The sequence below is a fragment of the Dipodomys merriami genome, unplaced genomic scaffold (genome assembly GCF_024711535.1).
Source record: "Dipodomys merriami isolate MVZ:Mamm:240054 unplaced genomic scaffold, mDipMer1.0.p SCAF_22, whole genome shotgun sequence".
Taxonomy (NCBI): domain Eukaryota; kingdom Metazoa; phylum Chordata; class Mammalia; order Rodentia; family Heteromyidae; genus Dipodomys; species Dipodomys merriami.
The window spans coordinates 7889809-7912153 of record NW_027203604.1 but is presented as its reverse complement, the minus strand read 5'-3'; the positions used below and the strand labels follow the sequence as shown (position 1 = coordinate 7912153).

General features: G+C 34.7%; 1 protein-coding gene across 5 annotated transcripts in view; it reads right to left on the bottom strand.

Annotated features, from left to right (window-relative positions):
• The window catches only part of Brd10 (bromodomain containing 10), a 100545-nt gene that overhangs the window by 37708 nt on the left and 40492 nt on the right, over nt 1-22345 (bottom strand). For all 5 annotated transcript variants that reach the window (XM_070033246.1, XM_070033242.1, XM_070033243.1 and 2 more), the window contains one exon: nt 8800-8879. In XM_070033246.1, the coding sequence (XP_069889347.1) occupies nt 8800-8879 (80 nt within the window). The remainder of the gene's footprint in view (nt 1-8799; nt 8880-22345) is intronic.

The window sequence follows — 22345 nt, the reverse complement described above, 5'->3', positions numbered from 1 at the left end:
GTGTTCTCATCCCAAATCCCCACCTCTTATGTTTGCTTTACAATTCAGTTACTTCTTAATATTAACTTTCAGCCCAGAATGACAAAGATCTGGAAACTCACTCTAGATTTCACAGGCAATTCAATCACCTTTAAGAAGCACTTCATCAGGCAGTCTCCTAGGAGGTGAATCAAAGGCACCCCTGGAAAGTTGTCATTATCTTTTTGCTTTGGTGTGGTGATACATAATTTAACCAATCTTACTTATTGCTGTTGGAAGTGCTAGCAAAGAAGGTTTGCAACTATATGTAATAGATTTGAAAATATAGATAAAATTAAGTATACATTCTTAACATGAGCATACTAGCTTTTTTAAAAATTTGTTTTTCAGGCAGGGTTTGCCATGTATCCCAAGATGACCTTGAACTTACAATCTGCCTGTTCCAGGCCTCCCACAGCACACTGTGATTAGAAGTATATACCATATACTGGACTGAGCTTAACAGGTTTTAATAAAATCCTCTTTACAGATAGGACCTATTTCATTCCATAACTGTGTGGCTCCTTTTTAATATTGGTAACGTTGGCAAATGTCCAAAATAACTGGTTTAAACTGGCTGGTTGCTAGTGTGGTTTAATTGCCAAGACTGTACAGTGAAGTCTCAACAACAATAACATTAACTGCATTTTAGTTCTTAAAAAAATTACAGCTTTCCCAAGTGAGTTCAATATATTTAACTTCTTTCTCAAAAATAATTTAAGCTATTTAAAATACATATTATGAAAAATAAAAGGCCTCTGAAATTAAAATTTTATCTGCAAAAAGATGAAAAGTTTCCGATGAAGTGCAAGTCTTGCTGTTACCTTTATGCCATTTTTTAAAATACTGTATTCACAAATTATTAATGTGATTAACTTTATTAGCCCATATTTATAAGGGCATTTGCTTCCTAAGAAGCATTTTTTAAATTAGAAACAAATAACATAAAAGTGGGTTACCAGAAGGTAATTCTTAGAGGCTATTAAGTGAAAGAAATAGGAGACAGGGAATTCATTTACATTTTTTGCTCCACAAAAATAACGAGATGGTTTAATCTAATAGAGTAAGAAAAGTTAATTAGTATTAACAATTGTGCATAAGACATATCTATAGAACTTCCAACTCAGAACTGACAAAATAAGGAAAATTTGTACTTCCAATTAAGCAATTTGTCACTGGAAATGTAATGGGAAATGCTTGGGAAAAAAAAAGAAAAACAATTTCAGAGTAGGAAGCAATATATAATAATACAGTAGGAGAATAAACTAATTTTAGAAATTACGTATTACAATTTGCCAAATTTGGTGATGAAGGAAATGCTGATGGCCAAACAGTGGCTGGTAAACCATGGAATTGCCTCTAAAACTACGTAATGCATTCAGCTTCTGTTATAAGACCATAGAAAAATGCTGACCTTTCAGCAAGATTTTAGAAAGTACTCAGTGAAGACTAAGAGTTCCTCTGACTACATCAAATTTCTCAGAATTTGCAATGTCTGTTCACATCATATACAACATAGAGATGTTGTATCGCCGTCTCACTAAACTTAATATACTAGGTTAGTATCATAACATAGACTTTTTAGTTGCACATATGGCAAAGCGAAAAGGAATTTTTTGCTTTCATCTTAGCTATTTCACTACAAGGAATAAAGGTATATATTTTGTATGCTGTTTATAGAAACCTGCAGAAACCATGAAGGTAAATCCCTCTATAAATATATTCTAAAAGCAATTTAATCTTGTGTGTTGTGTGTGTGAACACACTTGTGCCAGTATTAGGTCTTGAACTCAGGGCTTAGGAACTGCCCTTTAGCTTTTTTTGCTCAAGGCTAGTGAAGAGAGAGTGAGTTTCACTTCTGGCTTTTTGGTTGATAACTGGAATTAAGAGTTTTATGGGTTTTCTTGCCCAGGCTGGCTCTGATCAGCAATCCTCTGATCTTAAGCCGCTGAATAGTTAAAATTACAAGTGTGAGAAGCCGGTTTTTCACTAAATCAACAAATATTTACATTCTATCTAAAGGAATAAATACAATAAAGGTAAAAGCATAAATTATTTCAACAGCTTAAGAGATATTTAAAATAACACCTTCAAGGGGCTTAGTAAATTGTACTAAATTAGTGCTTCTCAAATCTCATTACATACAAGAATTATATGAAGATCTTGTTACAACAAAGATATTTTTATTTAGTAGGTCTTACATGAGACTTTATATTCTGCATTGCTAACAAGTTCTTCAAAATAGCCTGAAGATTACACTTTTGAGTAGTGTAATCTAAAAGATTAATTTCCAGAAATAGGGGATGGCACACTGAATTAAACACTGTATTCAAATAGATAATTGTTAAAATAAATGACCTCTTAACAACAAATTCTGATTAATTTGAGAGCCACAATATTTTTAAATCAATTTTTACTTTGAAGTTATTTCAAATGACTTAATAGTTTATATAGTGATTTATGCTTTCTTTTGTTTGAGACTAGTTCTTTGTATGCAGACAAGGCTAGCTTCCAAACTCACTAGTAGCCCAAGTTAATCCCAGCCTCTCAAGTGCTGGGATTAAAGGCATGCACTACCATGCCTAAATTAAAATACTAATTTTTTTTAAAGTCTCTAGTGATACGTCTAATGCATATCTTATACCTAATATGTAGAATTAAGTTCAGCTGCTAGGTAATTCTGGAATATGACACAATCAATTTATGTACATCTGTGTCATAAACAACTCTATTTCCTTTGTTTTACAAAGTAAGACCTTTAACCTAAACTCAATTTAAAATGGTGTTCTAGAAATAGAATCAATTTAGTAGGTAAATCTCACCTTAATGTGAAGAACAGAGGCATTTTGAAACAAAGGTAAGCATCTTATTTAAACTTCCTTCTTATTAACTTGAATTTGAAATGTATACCTGAGGTATCGGGCCTTCCAGGGGTGAAATTAAAAGGCTTCACAGAAGCTTGGATTACAGCAGGTCACAATGCTAACATCAAGAAAAGATGTCTTCTTGTCATAGTGTAGAGATTATAAATTCCCCAGGAAATCTTTTAAGGCTCTCATACTCTTCCTAATGTTAACCTTTCACTTGACACAAGCCATGGTAAAGCTACAAAATTATAGACCTTAGTGCTAAAAGGGACCAAAAATAAGAATGTGATTCAGGCCTTACCCTAGACTAAAACAAGTGTTTCTTCAATTCAAATACAAGTAATTAAAACTAATAGAGATAGAGTAACCTGTGATGACATGCTAATAGAGAAGCCACAGTGTCTCCATTGCTCCTACTATATCACATTCTTTAAAGGTTCTTTTTACACAAAACAAAATTAAATTGAATTAAATGTGTTAATTAAAGTTTTAGGATGTAACATATCCAATATTTTCCATGAAATGATAATCATGTTTCAAAAAAATATAAGGCAGTTTGTAAAAATAGAAACAAGATATAAATTATAGTTAAAAGCAAAAGGAAAAGTACTCTGAAGTTATAATAACAAGTCCAAACAAAGTAGATAGTACTAATTTCATTCTACTAACATAATCTATAATTTGTCATAAAAATTATAAGCAAAACAATGAGAGCATGGTATACATCCAAAATTTATACTGCAATTAAAATGAAATTATATTAATCACTGGTAGAAGTCCTCCTTATGTCTTATAATCACCAAACAAGCAATAATGTCTACACTTCAGAGCCCACAAGGAAAGATTATTTCTGACAATGAAAACTAAATAATTTTGACAAACAAGGCAACAAAATATTTTTCTTTCATGTACTAAATTTAAAATATTAAAGAACTTTAAAAATCTATGTTGATTACAGCAAAACAAAAAGCTGAGGTTGAAAATATTCATTTAAATAACAGCAATTCAAAATAATGACTTACTCCAAAGATTTGGAACACAGTGAAATAGCTAACCAAAAACGAATTTCAATTTTAGTCTTAATTTGTTACACTGGGGCTTGTATTTCATTTCTTATTCCCTAGTCTCTGCATTGGCTGCATGGAGAAATAAATTTTTTTCAGGAATATGTGAAAAATCCTTAAGTTTTTTGAAAATAATACTATAGTAATAATACGTTGGCAAATAATTCCTTTGCAAATTAGCTTTTAGAATAAACTATACATATGAACAAGGAGAACATTCCATTAGAGGTTTTATAGGTTACCAATGGAAAATAATGTTGTGGTAACTAAGCTTGCTAAATTATTTATTTTTAATTATCTTACTGCGTCTTTTCTGTGCGTGCGTGCGTGCGTGCGTGTGTGTGTGTGTGTGTGTGTGTATAGTTATTATAATGGTGATGTACTGAGGAGTTACAGTAATGAGTACATTTCTTTTTGAACAATGTCACCCTTTCTTTTCCCCCCAGTACTAGGGTTTGAACTCAGGGCATAATGCTTGCTTAGCTGGCACTCTACTCCACCTGAGCCATGGCTTTAGCATTGGCCTTTTCTAGTTATTTGGGAGAAAGAGTCTTGTGTACTATTCTGCCCTGGTGGGTTCTAAGCTGGACCTTACCCTCAGTAGTTAAGTTTATAGGTGTGAACCACCAGTACCTAGAGTTGCATCCATTGGTTGTGGATACTTAAGTGTTTAAATACATTCTAGAACTTTCTACTAAAATTATGTACAAAAGGAGAATGCATAGGTTAGACTTCTCAAATATTAAATGAAAATGCCTTTTACAAAAAATTAACTTTATTAGGAAAACTGACATTTACTGTTCACTTGTCTTGCTTATAAAATTGATATAGAAAAATAATTTAATTAAACAAAATCATATTACTTGATATAAATGCTTAAATGAACTACTATTCTAAATATTGTAAGTATTTCCTAATATTTTTGCAATTTCTATTGATTAAAAAAGTCAATAGAATTTCCTTACATGCCACATATATATCCTCTCAGAACACTAAAATAAGAATAAAACTAATTTTTCACTCCATGGTCAAATAATCAAAAATTTTTTAAAGTTTTTAGTAGCTGAAAAAAGTGCTAGATCAGTAATAGTTGTTCTTAAGCTGATTTCTAATGGATTTTTTTACTTGTAATATGTTTTTCCTCAGAAGCATATGTTTATTTGAAAATAAATAATAAGAATAGCTAAACGATAAGGAATATAATGTAATCCTTACAACAACCCTACCTACAAAAGTAAGTAAACTCAAGGTTACAAAGTTAAGAGGTGAAGCCTAGTTCAAGAACCTGTATGTTTAACCACCATGCAGATGATTTGTACACATCTAGATTCATTGAAAAAAGGTCTTTAGAGAGGAAACTCAAGAACTTTTTTTTTTTTTTAATCAGTCGTAGGGCTTGAACTCTGGGCCTGGGCGCTATCCCTGCGCTCTTCAGCTCAAGTCGAGCGCTCTACTGCTTGAGCCACAGCACCACTTCCGGTTTTCTAGTGCTTTATTAGAGATAAGAGTCTCACGGACTTTCCTGCCCTGGCTGGCTTTGAACCGTGATCCTCAGATCTCAGCCTCCTGAGTAACTAGGATTACAGGCGTGAGCCACCAGAGCCTAGCTAAGAACTTTCATTTTTAGTAAAAGCATCTTATTTTTATGTTTAAGGTCTGACAATCAACTCTTAGGTCTGATACAACTCTTAGGAAAAAATAGTACAGACAGTATTAGTCTCTTTACAATGCACGCGCACATGCGCACACACACACACACCCACACGTGCATGCACTCACAAATTTAATTCACCAATGTCCACAGTATATACCTTAAATAATAGTAGGATAATTATTTTTCTTAAACTGAGAGATATTCGATGTATTTATAAACATGAATTCCTTCGGAAGAAAATAAGATTACTTTTTAGTTTTAAAAAAGTCAACAAATATACTCTCAGAATAAAAAGTAGTTGAGGTCAAAATAGACATCTTTTTTCATGTGTTAGTGCTTAAAAAGTAAACTTCACAATTTAATGCCGTAATTGTCTTTAAAAATATTTTCTATCAATTCAAACAAGACTAGCTTTTTGGTAAACAGAGTAAATTTTACATAGGAATTTAATATTTATGTATCAATAGTTTTCTTTTCTGCATTAAGGTAGTTTAAAAGGATAAGACAAAGAAAATATTCTACTTATATAATTCTATTAAGTATTTTCATGCTTAATACCAGAAATGACATTTAAATTGATCTTAAAAAAAAAAAAAAAACTTAGCTGGGTACTGGTGGCTCAAGCCTGTAATCCTAGCTATTTAGGAGGCTGAGATTCAAAGCCAGCTCCAGCAGGAAAGTCTGTAAGACTCTTATCTTGCCAATAAACTACTCAGAAAAAGTTGGAAGTGGAGCTGTGGCTCAAGTGGTTGAGTGAGAGCCTTGAGCAAAAGAAGCTCAGGGACAGTGCCCAGGCCCTGAATTCAAGTTCTAGGACTAACAAAAACCAACAAACAAAAAAAAAACATGGGTAACTGGGTGCAGGTGGCTCATGCCTATAACCCTAAACTACTCAGGAGGCTGAGATCTGAGGATCACAGTTCAAGGCCAGCCCAGGCAGGAAAGTCTGTGAGACTCTTATCTCTAATACACCACCAGAAAACCAGAAGTGGCACTATGGCTCAAGTGACAGAGCTCTAGCCTTGAGCTGAAGAGCTGAGGGATAATGCCCAGGCCCAGAGTTCAAGCCTCACAACCAACAACAACAAAAAGCCCCACTAAACAAACAAAAAATGTGGTTAAGCTGGGTACTGGTGGCTCACACCTGTAATCCTAGCTACTCAAGGAGGCTAAGACCTGAGGATTGAGGTTTGAAGCCAGCCTGGGCAGACAAACCCATGAGATTCTTATCTCCAATTAATAATCAAAAAGCCAAAAATAGAAGTGTGGCTCAAGTGGTGGTGTGCCAACCTGTACCATTAGACCATTAAAGACCAGGGGAGAGCACAGGGCCCTGTGTTCAAGCCCCAGTACTGGCACAAATTTTTAAAAAAACATGCATAAAATGAGTAATTTATAAAATCTAAGTTGATAAATATCCTATTATTAGAATTTTTGGCAAGAAAAAAAATTCACTAAAGTGGTATTCTTACATATGAACAAAGCTTTAAGTTTTACGGTCCGCAAAGTTCATTGATAACTAATATTATCAGTATTATATTAATTCATTTATTTGAAGTAAATGACATATTCCATTGTGAAGCAGTTGCCATTTTCTTTATGAAGAATACCATGGTTCACATATTATAAACGAGGTATAAGAGTTCTTGTTCTCAGGACAGTATTCCCTACCTTAGCCCTATGCACATACAGAGACATAGAAATACACTCCCTCCACCAACCCATACCTTAAGAACCAGGAAGGGAACTTTATTTATTTTGAATGGCTCATTCTAGCAAAACATGTACTTTTGACCTTAAGTTTCTGCCAGTGGTAAGCAAATGGTCGATAACTAACTAAAACTATCACTTAAAACAGTGTTTTACAAACTTTTTTTGTCCATGAGCCAGTCAAAAATATACAAGTCCTGTCACAGTGTACATACACACAACTAAAAGCAACATCTCATGAGAACAATATATGAGTATACATATTCACATAACATCTGTGACACATTACATATACATTGATAATTTCCATTTTTGCTTTGCTAGCTTAAAAAAGAAATACTGTCTAGGCAATCCATTGACATTATTAATTTCTAATATCAACTGCAATTGTATAGAACACTGTATGAAGTTTATTTTACTTTTGCATGTAAAACTCCATCCACCAATATAGGAACAGAAAATAATAGAAACAGGCCAGGTCTTAACTAAGATATTATTTCCAGGACTAATAATGCTTTGAAGAACTGATAGGAAATGAGTCCTAAAAATAGCAAAGGCCGGTATGATATCAGTAGAAGCATAATAATATAACACTATAATATTTAGTCATGTTACAATGAACAGTAGAATGATGTCCCAGGTAAACTGTAAAATATTAATTGACTCTGCTATAACAAAAGTCATATAAAGATTTTGTAGAAATGTTTTCAATTCATCTTAAAAATGTCACTAGGATACTCTAAAATACTGATAAAAACATACTTTTATTTTTTATTTTATTTAAAAATATTTTTACCAATTAGTAACTTCTGCCATATACGACTTTTCTGAAAATAGATGTATCCATTTTTTTGATATATGTAACTATATAATCAGACTATATATTATAAATACCTTCACAGTTACTAGTCTGTGGCTAGACATATTACTACAAAAGTTTTAAAGTCAGTCAGTGTCATTTGGAGAAAATATATTTTATAAAATAGAAAATATTTAACCAGGACAAGATTGCTTATTAGCTACAAATAAAAAACATTTTATATATTTATGTTAGTTCATACAATTACTTTTTTGAAGAAAAAAAAATTGGCAGTACGTACAATTTTTTGTTTATGACCATTTAATTTTAACTTAATATTTTCTCATATATATTTTTCTCACATATAATATACTTTCATATATATAATTACATATAAATATATTTCTATTGTACTATTAAACTACTTCTACAAAAGTTAGCTCAGGTTAGCATATTCAAAAAATCAGGTTCTTTTGACTACCAAGAGACAGAAACAAGAGGTTAAAAAAATTATGAAATTCTGGCAGACTGACTAAATTCGTGCTTGCAAGGGAAAAACAACATTGTCAGAAACATTTCATTTTAAGTATATGAGTTAGTTTCTTGAAGTTCAGCCCATCTTTTAAGCAATAAAATAAATACAAAAAAATTAAACTACGAAAAACGAGACAAAGTTGAAAAATTTACCTGAAATTCTGGTACAGCAGGTGATTTTGTGAGAGTTTTCCTTTTCTTTGTGATTGCTTTCTTAGATATAGATTTTTTTCCTTTCAAAATTAAAAGAGAAAAAGCTTTATTAATGCTGTTTCCTGAACTTCATTAAAAAAACCAAATTATACGGAGCCTTGAAAGTTAAATTATAACTAACAGATGGTGGCTAGTGAGTCAAATAAAAATGATGAATCAAAACAAGCCCCAGTAAGAGCAAACATTAAACTGTAACTACCTGTAAGAGACACATTAACAAATGCTATCTTATTTATGTAAGAAGCAAACTATTACAATCTTTATACGTTTCAGAATTTACTGCAATCAAATCAGGCAAAAAGCCCCATACTGCTACTCATTAAAATCAGCATTCACAATTAATAATAAGATCCACATGGGAGAAAAAATGCTTACCTGTAACAATGACTTCTGCAGTCAGGAACTAAATCTCAAGATTATATCCTCTACTCAACCTAATGTGAAAATACCCTCAGTAGCTTAAGAAACAAGGTTTTTCTATCCCTTCAGCTCTGCACACTGCTAATGGGCTGCCCTTGGCAGTATTCAAAATCCAAAGTTTTAGAAGAAGATAAACATTTGCCTTCAAAGTGCACCTTGTAATTTGTGCATTCAGAAATCACTATGGAAAAATAAACATCATATTCTTAAAGAAATCCAATTTGTAGCATACATATGCAGCATTACCTACTTAGTATTTAACTTCTAAAAGGATTCATACATAAAGCTTCTATTTTTAGTAAGGAACATATTAAAAGTTTTTGTAATTAGCAAAAATTAAATTTATTTTTCTTGCTTACTCAACAATAATAGATATAGGATACTTATGGGGGAAATAAGGACTTATAAATGGACACTGTCTTCCAGGAGTTCAGTCTATATAAAGGTATAGAAAGTTAAATCTAATACTTGTTTATTAATCTGGGTTTGTTTATTTTTTGGTGCTGAGACTCAAAAGGCCTCGTACTTATCAAGCAAGCTTTCTACCACTGAGCTGTCTGTAGATCTTCTATATTAATTTTAACTCATAATTATCTGTAGACTAAAAGCAGAAGCAGCTTACAAGCTATTTTTTTTCAAATGAGAAAATGAGTTATCACATAAAATAAATTCATTTTACATAGTTTAAATGCTCCTTTCTAAACATTTTCTTAAGCAGATATAATCGCAAGTGAAAAATGTCAATGTCTGATATTTTATTGAACCCAGCTGACAATTTTTTTTACATTTTTTTATTGTAAAATTGCTGAACAGAGAGGTTACAGTTACATGAGCAAGGTAATGAGTACATTTCCTATTGAGCATTGTCTCCTTTGTTTTCCCCCACCATCCATTCCCTTCCATCTCCACAACAAACACCCCCCTCTCCCACCCCCCACCAGCTGACAATTTCTGCTAACAGTAACTGTGGTTATTGTCTATATTCCTTTTTAACCTTATCACAGAACTGCAATGTGGGTAATTTCTAACTTCTGGTTCAATAAAATGTATATAGCATGACTAAACTTTGAGCTGACAGAGTTCATGGTTAAGGCTCATTTAACTTTAATAAGTATCAACCTGTTTTCAGAATTTGGGGGGTGGGGGGCGGTCAGTCATGGGTCTTGAACTCTGGGCCTGCGTTCTGTCTCTCAGCTCTTCAGCTCAAGCCTAGCGCTCTACCCCTTGAGCTGGCTTTCTGGTAGTTAATTTGAGATAAAAGTCTCAAGAGACTTTCCTGCCCATTCTGGCTTTGAACTATGATCCTCAGAACTCAGCCTCCTGACTAGCTAGGATTACAGATGTGTGAGCCACTGGTGCCTGGCTCAGAATAATTTTTAAATTGATCCAACGTATTTTTCTAAATAATCATTTGCTTCTGTGTTGACGTTGTACTTACATAACAGTACTGCTATAGAAAAAGATAAGCTGGGTGAGTGACCTAAACAAGCAATAGTTAGAAGTGATTATGGTATGTCTCTGATAACAGCTAGCTCAAGGAGACTCATAAACATGTGTCTTTTTTCTATATACTATCATTTTTAAAAGTTCATTGGAGGGGCTGGGAAGGTGGCTCAGTGGTAGAGCGCTTGCCTTGCATGCATGAGGCCCTGGGTTCGATTCCTTAGCACCACATAAGCAAAAAGAAAAAAGCCAGAAGTGGCGCTGTGGCTCAAGTGGTAGAAGCGCTAGCCTTGAGCTGAAGAGCTGAGGGACAGCGCCCAGGCCCAGAGTTCAGGCCCCATGACTGGACCCAAAAAAAAAAAAAAAAAAAAAAAAAAAAAGTTCATTGGAATAGAGTCAATGATTTGCTATGTAAATCTGCCTTACTGAAGGCTGAAAAGATCTTATAAACACAATAATATAAAGAAATGGTGATTTTTCTTTAATCCCTTCCCCTATTCTAATTAAAACCAAAACATTTGATTCTGCATTTATTCAGACACAAATCACTCTTTGCAATTCCATGCATTTTTACATTGTTACCATATTATCTAAGGCATTAAATTCTGTGAACTTTAGCAGCCACTCTATTTGAATAAATTAAAAATCTTAAGTGGTATTGCTTTCTTCAGCTAATCATGTCATTAGAATGCTTAAATGTTAAATTAAAGGATGTAGCCTGTGTTATTATGCAGTGTTTTTAAAACTGAGTTTAGGAACTAAACTATGTGAGTACAAATATTTGTTACAACTACCTACTAGCTGTATGACCTTAAGCAAATAGCTCTATTTATTTGTGCAGGGTCTTCACATCTGTGGAACAAGAATAACAATACCTCCTGCTGTGAGAATTAAGTAAATTATAATACACAGAGCTGTAAGGCATGTGGTGAGTGAACACTAATAATTATCTTTTCTGCTTTAGCTAAGTGAGAAAATTCACAATCTAATCTAATCTAAAAATCTTAACCTTCAATTTAATTTTGTTGGTCATGGGGCTTGAACTCTGGGCCTGGGCACTGTCTCTGAGATCTTCAGCTCAAGGTGAGCACCTACCACTTGAGCCACAGTACCACTTCTGGTCTTCTGGTGGTTAATTGGAGATGAGTCTCCTGGACTTTCCTGCCCAAGCTGGCTTTGAACTGCGATCCTCAGATCTTCACCTCCTGAGTAGCTAGGATTACAGACATGAGACACCTGTGACTGGCAACCTTCAATTTTTTTTCTTGAATCTCTTGTGGTCCTTTTTCATCTGTACAATTGTGCTATTCGTCAAACCAATGAATATAAGATTTGTTATAGATAGTATAACTATTTGTAATGTTCCTCTTCCTTAATATATTGTGAATTATTAATGGCAGAAATCAAAATCAATTTGTTCTTGGTGGCAATGAGTTCTGCGGAGTGATTCTTAAACATATTTTCATCAGAAATTTTGTCAGTCTAATGATAAGAAAATAATGATTTACAATTCATAGTAAGGACAACACTGACAATGGTTTAAATAATTTACTTTTTTTTAGTGGTACTGGGGATTGAGCCTATAGACTCAAGCATCTAGACAAGGGCTCTGCAGTTGAACTATCTACCTTTTTAAAATTTTTTTCTTAAGACAGTCTGACTAATTTGCACAAATTGGCCTTGAACTTGGAATCTTTCTGCCTCAGCCTCACTAGTAGGTGGGATTACAGGTATGTACCATTATGCCAAGCTTAATTTACACTACTTATTAAAGTTTCAACCTTCTCTGTCTTAAGAAAGGTCAGCACCCATATAATTAAGAGATGGCAGAGGTAGTAGTAGTGAAGGTTGTTTCTGTCAGCCGGTGGATGTAAGGGGATCTAGGACATGTTACAGATAGTACACGCATAGCCAGAGTCCGTCCAGACTGGATAAATGAATATTGAAAAAAACAACCAAAGACCCACAGTGTAGGTTATCTTTAACTTTTGTAGACCAGGCTTTATGGGGAACCTTTTGCTTTCCCCAAAGGGCTGATACATTTCAACATTTTGAAAACATCAGTGCTAACTTTGAGTTGGCAGATGTAACCTGACCAACTGTTGTTTAGTACCTTTCAATAAAATTATTGAAATGTAAAAAAAAAAGGCTCACAAGTGACCTAATTGTGATTTTAACAATATTAACATTTATTGAGAGCCTAAGATCTGACACTTATTAAAGTGATTTTTATGAATTACATTAATCATTTAAATGTCAAAACAACCTTCCAAGGTTAAGTAATACCTTATTTTTGATATGAGATAAATATCTAAAAGATTAACTTATTCAAGTGTTACAGAGAAGCACCACCACAGCCAGGGATTCTACCTTCAAAGCCTTTCATTATGCAATTCAGCCTCACAAAAATCAGTTCCAATTGACTGATCAATTTATTGATTTCTACAATATGCCAGGTTCTATGAATGCTAGATTTTGTTACCTCATTTTTAAATAAAAAATAGATTAGAAACAAAGAAATTAATGGATGATTTGTAGCTAATATGCACTGGAGCATATACTTCAAACTGTGTTGTTTGTTGATATAATCCCTCATTCTTCAAAACTCTTTACAGTGATACAATCCACTTTTGGTTGACTTCATAGAATTCGTTTGATTAGAGTTAGAAGATTTATTTGCATGTTGACCATTATTTAATAATTTCAGTCTATATCCTCAATAGAAAACAATTTGAATGTAAATTTCCTTGTATCCTTTGTTAAAATTAAAATAATATTTACTTTAAATTATTTTTAAATGGAGCATGGGATACTACAAAATGACAAGCTGTACTTTGGTAATATGCCTGTTTGGGGACAAGATATATATTAGACAAGTTACATACTGCCCCCCAGTGGGTTTCCGTTCCCCAACCACTTGTGTTGAACATATTCTGGGGACTTTCACTCCTTCCCTAGGTCACTGGATTCTATAAAATAAAACATACACAGAATTTCACCAATAGTGCTTTAAGTCTTCCATGAACATTTTGAACAAAAAGTGTCAACTTGTATTTGGAAAATGTATAAAACTTTATTAATAAACTTTAATGTTTAAACAGCAATTAATGTTGCAAAAGTAAACCTAAGCTGGATGTTGGTGGCTCATGCTATAATTCTAGCTACTCATGAAGCTGAAATTCAGAGGATTAAGGTTTGAAGCCAGCCTGGGCAGAACAAAGTTGGAGAGATTTCATCTTCAAAATAACTAGTAAAAAGCAGGGCAGGAAAGTGGGGCTCAAATGGTAGAGCAAGCAAGCAAGCCAAGCAAGTGGTAGGCCCTGAGTTAAAAACCTAGTGCCAGAAAAATAAACAATATTCTCAGGATAACTTAAGAAAATTATATCCAGCCAGGCAATGGTGGCTCAGGCCTGTAATCCTAGCTACTCAGAAGCCTGACATCTGAGGACTGTGGTTCAAAGCCAGCCTGGGCAGGAAAGTCTATGAGACTCTTATCTCCAATTAACCACCAGAAAATTGGAAGGTGCACTGTGGCTCAAAGTGGTAGAGCACTAGCTGTGAGCAAAAGAGCTCAGGGACAGTGTCCAGCTCCTGAATTCAAGCCTCACAACTGACAAAAAACAAAGGAAAAAAAAATCATATCCAATCTGAGAGGTAAAATTGTAACTAAGCATATAACACAGTAAATGAGGCACAAAACTCTAGTTTCTGGGGCTGGCTTAGTGGTACAGTACTTGCCTAGCATGCATGAAGCCCGGGGTTTAATTCCTCAGTACCACGTAAACAGAAAAAGCCAGAAGTGGCATGGTGGCTCAAGTGGTAGAGTGCTAGCTTTGAGCAAAAGAAGTTCAAGGGACATTGCGTAGGCCCTAGGACTGGCAAAAACAAAAACCCACAAAACTCTAGTTTTGTTTGTTTTTTGCCAGTCCTGGGACTTGAACTGTCCCTCAGCTTCATTTGCTCAAGGCTAGGACTCTACCATCTGAGCCACAGCATCACTTCTGGCTTTTTCTGTGTATGTGGTAATGAGGAATAGAACCCAAGGCTTCATGCATGCTAGGCAAGCACTCTACCACTAAGCTACATTCCCAGCCTCAAACTCCAGTTTTTATAATCTGAAAAATGCACTCAATATTACAGAGATGAAGGTAATTATCATTTTCATTTCAACTTCCTTTCCCTTGGTTTCTTACTCCATTTACTTATTGTATTTGTACTAGGGTTTAAACTTAGGGTCTTGAGCATGCTAGGCAGGCATGTTAGCCCTTGAGTCCACACCTCCAACTCTTCTTGCTTTAATTATCTTTCAGATATGGTCTCCTACTTTTCAGACTGTGAAACTCATACCTACATCTCCTTTGCAGTAGGAGAGAAAGGGGTAAAATATCATGTTCCACTTGTTTGGTGAGATGGGCTTTCAATAACTTTTATCTAGTTGGCCTTGAATTGTTCTCCAATCTGTTTCCCACCTGAGTGGTTGGAATTACAGGCATTTGCCACCAGGCTTTCATCTTCTTATCTTCCACCTGGTTTCCCTTGTCTGTCTTCAGTCCTTAGCCCCTTAAACTACTCAAAGATTTTTTACTTCAATGCCATTTTAGATTTAGTCTTTCTATGTTTTAAAATCCACCTAACATAATATTACTTTCAGTGTTTTATTTTTATGAATATTATTGTTGGTTGTACACTTGACCTCAAGGCCTGGGAACTGTCCTTGAGCTTTTTCACTAGCATTCTACCACTTTGAGCCACAGCTCCACTTCCAGTTGATGGTGGTTAATTGGAGCTAAGGGTCTCACATCCTTTCCTGCCCCAACTGGCTCTGATCTGAGATCCTCAGATCTCTGCCTCCTGAGTAGCTAATTACAGGTGTGAGTTACAAGCACCAGGCTGAGTAAATTTCTTATAGGGCAATTATTCACCTTTATTACATCATATGATACTGCTCAACATCCAATTACTTTTCCCTTTAATTTAGAATATTTAATCTTCGGTCAAATTTACCACAACCTCTTTTTCTTTGGCAATACAGGGACTTAAACCTAGAGCCTTATAATTGCTAGGTAGGTACTCTACCACTAGAGCCACATGATCAGCCCTTTTTTACTTAAGTTATTTTTCAGGTAAAGTCTCCTCTTTCACCTGGGGCCTGTCTCAGACTGAAATCTTCCTACCCACTGCCTCCTATGTGCCTGGTATAACAGAAATGCCAACCATATGTAGTTTGTTTGTGAGATGACATCTTGATAACTTTTTGCTCAAGCCTGGCTTTGAAGTGTCATACTTACAATCTCAGCCTCATAAGAGCTGGAATTACAGGTATAAGCCACACTATTCCTCCTATTCCAACAGAAAATCTCTTAAACCAGAATTTCTCCTTGTCAATGTGATAGAAAGGCCACATATTCATTATCTGGATTTAAATTTATTTTTTCTAGTCATCATCTATATCTTCATTTAAACGCTACCAACTTGTTTTCATAGTTCTTGAACAGCATCCTAATTATCTTCAGATCTTTTCTCTTAATCTTGTCACTTACCAAATGGTGACCTTGGACAAGTAAACGAATCTCTCTATACCTTAGAGTAGCATTTACATTTTTGTGGTCTTAGGAAGATTAAATGGTTTATCTTGTATAAGTGTTTAGAACAATGCATGACACACAGAATCATTATTTATCAGAATTTTTTTTTCACAAGTACTGGGGCTAGAACTCAAAGCCTCAAATTCTCAAGCAGCTTCCTGGCTCACATACTAGTGGCTCTACTACTTGAGCCACATGTACACTTTCAGTGTTTTGGTTAATTGGGGACAAGAATCTCTTGAATTTGTCTGCCCATGCTGTCTCCAAATCATCATTCTCAGATCCTAACCTCTTGAATAGTTAGGATAATAGGTATGAGCCACCAGTGCCTGGCTTGAATATTAGTGATTTAAAGGGAAAAATTTCCAGGTGCCAGCAGCTCATACCTGTAATCCTAGCTACTAAAGAGGCTGAGAACTGAGGATCACAGTTTAAAGCCAGCCTGAACAGGAAAGTCTGTGAGACTCTTATCTCTAATAAACCACCAGAAAACTGGAAGTGGTGCTGTGGCTCAAGTGGCAGATCTCTTTCCTTGGGCTGAAGAGCTGACCAGAATTCAAGCCCCATGACCACTACCAACAACAACAACAAAAGAAAAAATAGAAGAGACTGAAAAGGACATGAAATATAGTTCATTCTTTTACTCTTATAATATTAGAATCTCCACTTGGTTACTCTACAGGTTTTCTCCAAGAAGATATAGTTAGGTTCTGTAGTGATATCAATATAGAACTCTACAAACTTCACCAACATGACATTGGAAATAATTAAATATTATAAATTAGCTTTCTCATTTTCTCTAAGGTAACTCATTCCTTCTTACAGATCTGATACAGCTTCTTTTAAGCTCATCCATCTGCACTGGTCTGATTGAATTATGTAAAAGAACTAAATTTCCCCATACCTAGAAATAAATAGCCCCCAAATGACATACTCATTATCACTCAAATAGCTTAAAACACCTTAACTTTTCCATTGACTTTTTTTTATTGTGCTAATTTTCCCACTAACACCTTACTTAATTATAACTCCATGATTTCCATGTTATTAACCATTTTGCCTATCCAATCCACAATATTCTTCAAAATCTTTGGTATAAGAATAGAGTATAATGCTAGGTGCCAGTAGCTTACATTTATAATCCTATCTACTCAAGAAAATAACATCTGACGATTAAGGTTCAAAGCCGTCCCAGACAAGAAAGTCTGTGAGGTAAAGAAAAAGTGGGGCTGTGGCTCAAGCAGTAGAATAGTAGCTATGAGTTCAAGCCCCAGGACTAGCATGCATGCATTCCCCGCGCCCCCCCCCCCCCCACACACACACTAGAGCATGAGGTGACCTTCCCAGAGACAAAGATATATTGACTTTTCCTCTGCTTGACCTTTTTTTCGTGCTCTCTTTACTTGCATTTAACGATTGTTAAATTGAGAAAGCTGTTTCCCTTTGTGAACCTTAGTTTAACACATAAAGAGAGTAAGATCATGTATACCTCATGTATTTTTATCAGCTTACAGGTACTATACTGAAATGATATGGTTCAAAACAGAGACTTTTGAAGAAGGGGAAATTCCTTCAAACCATGTTGGTTGAAAAATAAAACACCATAAGCTTTTTAATAACTACAAATGTATCTTAAATCATTTTTGGCTGCTTTTCAAGTTTTATAAGTTGACTTCAATTTTTAAAAATTTCTCATTGATTTTAGCAAGCTATACTTCCTCTACACAACCTACAACAACATACTAGTGAAAAAAGAAAAACATCAAATGTCCACTGAGGAAGTTAGTTCAATAAACTACAAAATACAAACAACAGAATCCTATGTAGCTATTTAAAATGATTATGCAAAGACCTATTAGTTGCAGTTGTTCCTGATACATTTTACATGCCAATAAAGCAGACTGAAAAATGGTAAGTATATTATGACTCTATTAAAAAATATGTATGTCCTGAAAAGGATATAAATGGTACATGTTAAGTAGCTAATCTTAGTTATAAGTAAGTGAATCATAGTATGTGCTCATTTATGTACTCAATAGATTCCTAAACATACTAGTACTAAGTGCAAGGGATTAAAAAGCTCAAACTTTCGGTCTTCAATAATGCTATAGACTAGAAAGGAGAAATAAAATATGACTGATAAATATTATAAAGGAGAAGTACTTGGTGTTGTAAGTAGACACAACAGGGAAAATGTTGTCCAGTCAGAAAGGTAATGGAAGGTTTCATTAAGCATGTGATAAAAGAATGCACACTATGTGTTAAGGAAAGGGCTAATTTTTTTGTGCTGGGGCTTGAATTTAGGGCTTGGGCATTGTCCCTGAACTTTTTTGCTCAAGGCTAGCACTCTACCAATTGAGCCACAGCTCCACTTCAATTTTTTGTTTTTGGTGGTTGAGAATAAGTCTCATGGACTTTTATGTCTAGGCTAGTTTTGAACTATGATCTTCAGATCTCAGCCTCCTGAGAAGTTAAGCTTACAGGCATGAGCCATCAGAGGCTAGCAAGAGCTATTCTGTTTGTCTCTATGTACTAGCAAGAAAATTTATTGCTTTTATAATGATAATAAAAATCACAAAAGATCTAGCCAGGTGCTGGTGGCTCATACCTGTAATCCTAGCTACTCAGGAGGCTGAAATCTGAGGATCCTGGTTCAAAGCCAGCCTGGGCAGGAAAGTCCATAAGACTCTTATCTCCAATTAACCACAAGAAAACTGGAAGTGGCACTATGGCTCAAGTGGTAGAGAGCTAGCCTTGAGCTGAAGAGGTGAGAGACAGTGCTCAGGCCCAGAGTTCAAGCCCGAGGACTGACAAAACAAAACAAAAACAAAAACCCACAAAGGATCTGAATATGTTCAAGCTTTGGGGTTAGTTTTTTCCGTTAAGACATTTTTTTCTAATCTCTTCTCAGTTAAATTGTACTTAGTCTGCTTAAATGGCAACATTTTCAGGAATTTTGGAAGTAGGCTACCAAGGAAAAATTTCTAATGACCAGATCATATTTTCCTTATTCAAAGTACTGAATAAATCATATAAGATAGAGCATGAGGGGCTGGGAAGGTGGCTCAGTGGTAGAGTGCTTGCCTTACATGCATGAGGCCCTGAGTTCGATTCCTTGGCACCACATAAGTACAAAAAGCCGGAAGTGGAGCTGTGGCTCAAGTGGTAGAATGCTAGCTAGCCTTCAGCTGAAGAGCTCAGGGAAAGCACCCAAGCCCAGAGTTCAGGGCCCCCACCCCATCCCCCACCCCGCCAAATAAAAATGATAAGAGCATGAGGTGATAGACATCATATCATTTTCAACCATTTGTTTTTTCCCATAATATTTCCAATATTAAGTCATAGGCCTAACTGACTAAAAATGAATTCAAAGCTTAAAAAGTAGAATGAAAACCCCAATTCTGAAGAAGAGACTAAAACTGATTAGAAGCTGCAAAACTGCCTCATAGTGCTTTGAAATTATCAAATCATTTTCAACCAATTTGTCTTTGTGCCTTCTAATAAAAACCATTTACAGGGGCTGGGAAGGTGGCTCAGTGGTGTAGTGCTGGCCTTGCATGTATGAGGCCCTGAGTTTTATTCCTCAGCACCACATAAGCAGAAAAAGCCTGAAGTGGCGCTGTGGCTCAAGTGGTAGAGCGCTAGCCTTGAGCTGAAGAGCTGAGGGACAGCACCCAGGCCCAGAGTTCAGGCCCCAGACTGGCAGAAAAAAAAAACAAAAAAAAAAACCCAAAACCAAAAAAACACATTTACATTACAATAATGTTTACTAAACTCAGAGATGCCACCAAAACTTGAAGTCCATTGAAAATAAACATAAAATAGACCACATTATGTAGAATTTAGTTCATTTTAAGTGCAAGTGTATTAGTTAGTTGTAAATGATACATCTTATCTCAAAGCATATTCTATAGAATAAATAGGTTACTGGTAGGTATTTCTTGAACAAAAGCTCTGTATTAAAAGAAAAAAAAATAGGTGAGAAAGATTTAGCAGTTTTCAAAAAATCCTTATCCAAATTATGTATCTTTAATTCTGAAATTCAAAAGGTAGTAAAATCTTAAAAATAATTATAAGATAACAAAATTTGTCTGTTAGACTGTTAGGACTTCTTAAAGCTTCAGTTAGTCTGACCATTCTATACATTTTTTTTCTGTAGAAGATATTTACCTCAAGTTAATTTACCTCAGGGTTACTAGGGATACTACTTAATGTATGCACTTAACAAGACACCTCTAAAATATGAAGATTTCTAAATTTCAAATCAAATCTGATATGAGTTTCCCAAAATGTACTGTGAAACAATACCAATGAACAATGCTAGTCAGTAAGAAGAAAAATGTTTAAAACTATAACCATGGTGTTTACTTCTGAAAAGTGTATGAAAAGAAACAATGGATTAAAATGTGCCCCAAACTGATAATAATTAAGACCATACTATTTCAACATCTAATCAAAGTATAAAACAAGTGGACAAAATAATGTTAAATGTTTTGTTATTCCTAAACATTTTATGCAATAATATTGTTTTATCAGTAAGTTTTATCTTATAAAAAATGGAAATTGGTCCATGTTTCCATATTGTGTTGCAGTATAGTGTTAGTATAATCGTGCCAGAGCCAAATGTTTTAGTAAGGAAACACTTGACTTTCTAGAATTTGGTCTGAGGATAAAATGAGAAAGTATACAGATAAATATATTTTTTTTTATTATATGAATGTAAGCCTTGTCTTTCCAGCCTTATCCTTGCCCTGAGGGTACACAATAATTGCTAAATTTGCTTTCTGGTATAACAAACAAAGTTTGTTATTTGATATGTTGCACATATATTTTAAGATGTTGAATTACATTTAATAATTTAAATAACTAAAGTGTAATATAAACTATATTATCTATATATCTACCTTGTCCACTTGACAACTCAGTAGCAACTTTCTATCAAATTTTAATTGACTTTGTCACAGAAGGAATAAAAATAAATCTACAAATAAATGAGGATGATGCTGACAAACTTCAGTTCCCTTTAGTTAGCAATTTTAAATGTTTCCCCAATCAATTAATTTCATGGTTTGTTTTTTTTTTTGGTGGTACTACAGATTGAATCTAGGGCCTCACACATGCTAGGCAAGTGCTCTACCACTTAAGACACATTCTCAGTCCTTTATTTCATATTTTACTAATTTATTTGTCAGTCTTGGGGCTTGAACTCTGGGCCTGGGCACTGGCCCTCAGCTCTACAGCTCAAGACTAGTGTTCTACTTTTTGAGCCACAGCACCACTTCCGGTTTTCAAGTGTTATATTGGAGATGAATCTCAAGGACACTCCTGCCTGGGGTGGCTTTGAACCAGGATCCTCAGATCTCAGCCTCTTTAGTAGCTAGGATTACACGTGTGAGCCACCAGTGCCTGGCCGTATTTTATTTTTGAGATAGGGTCTATCTTACTTTGCCTAGGCTGGCTTTGAGTTTGAGAGCCACTAGCCTCTATCTCCTAAGTACCTGGCATTACAGATGTATGCCACTATGGTAGGCTCACACAATTTTTTATGAAAGTTAATAAAATTTATTATTACTTTTAGCTATCCTCATAATAAATTAGATCAAAACGAATTTAAAAAACAGACAACAGGACAAGTAAAAGTACCTAATGAGTTAAAATATAATAATAAAAGCAACTAACCACTCATGACTTAGTGGGATTTTAAATAGGCTCCTAACATATACAACAAATTTATATGAAAATGTATACTGAAAATAGAGTGCTAAAAAATATATGATGTGGGGAAAACACAGAGACCCAGATAAATAATCTGCTAACCCTAGTTTAAGAAGTTAATAGTTCGTTATTTTGTTTTCCTTGTGTCTTACATGTCTTTGGAAGGGTGGGGGGGGCACAGAAATGGAGGTACAAAAGATGGACAAATGCAGCAGTGGTACTCACTAGAAACTATGTGGAAAACTGACTATACAACTCATGGGTAGGTTCAAGAAGGAAAAACAGAGAATGAGAGGGAAAAACAGAGAGCATAAGTGAAGGAG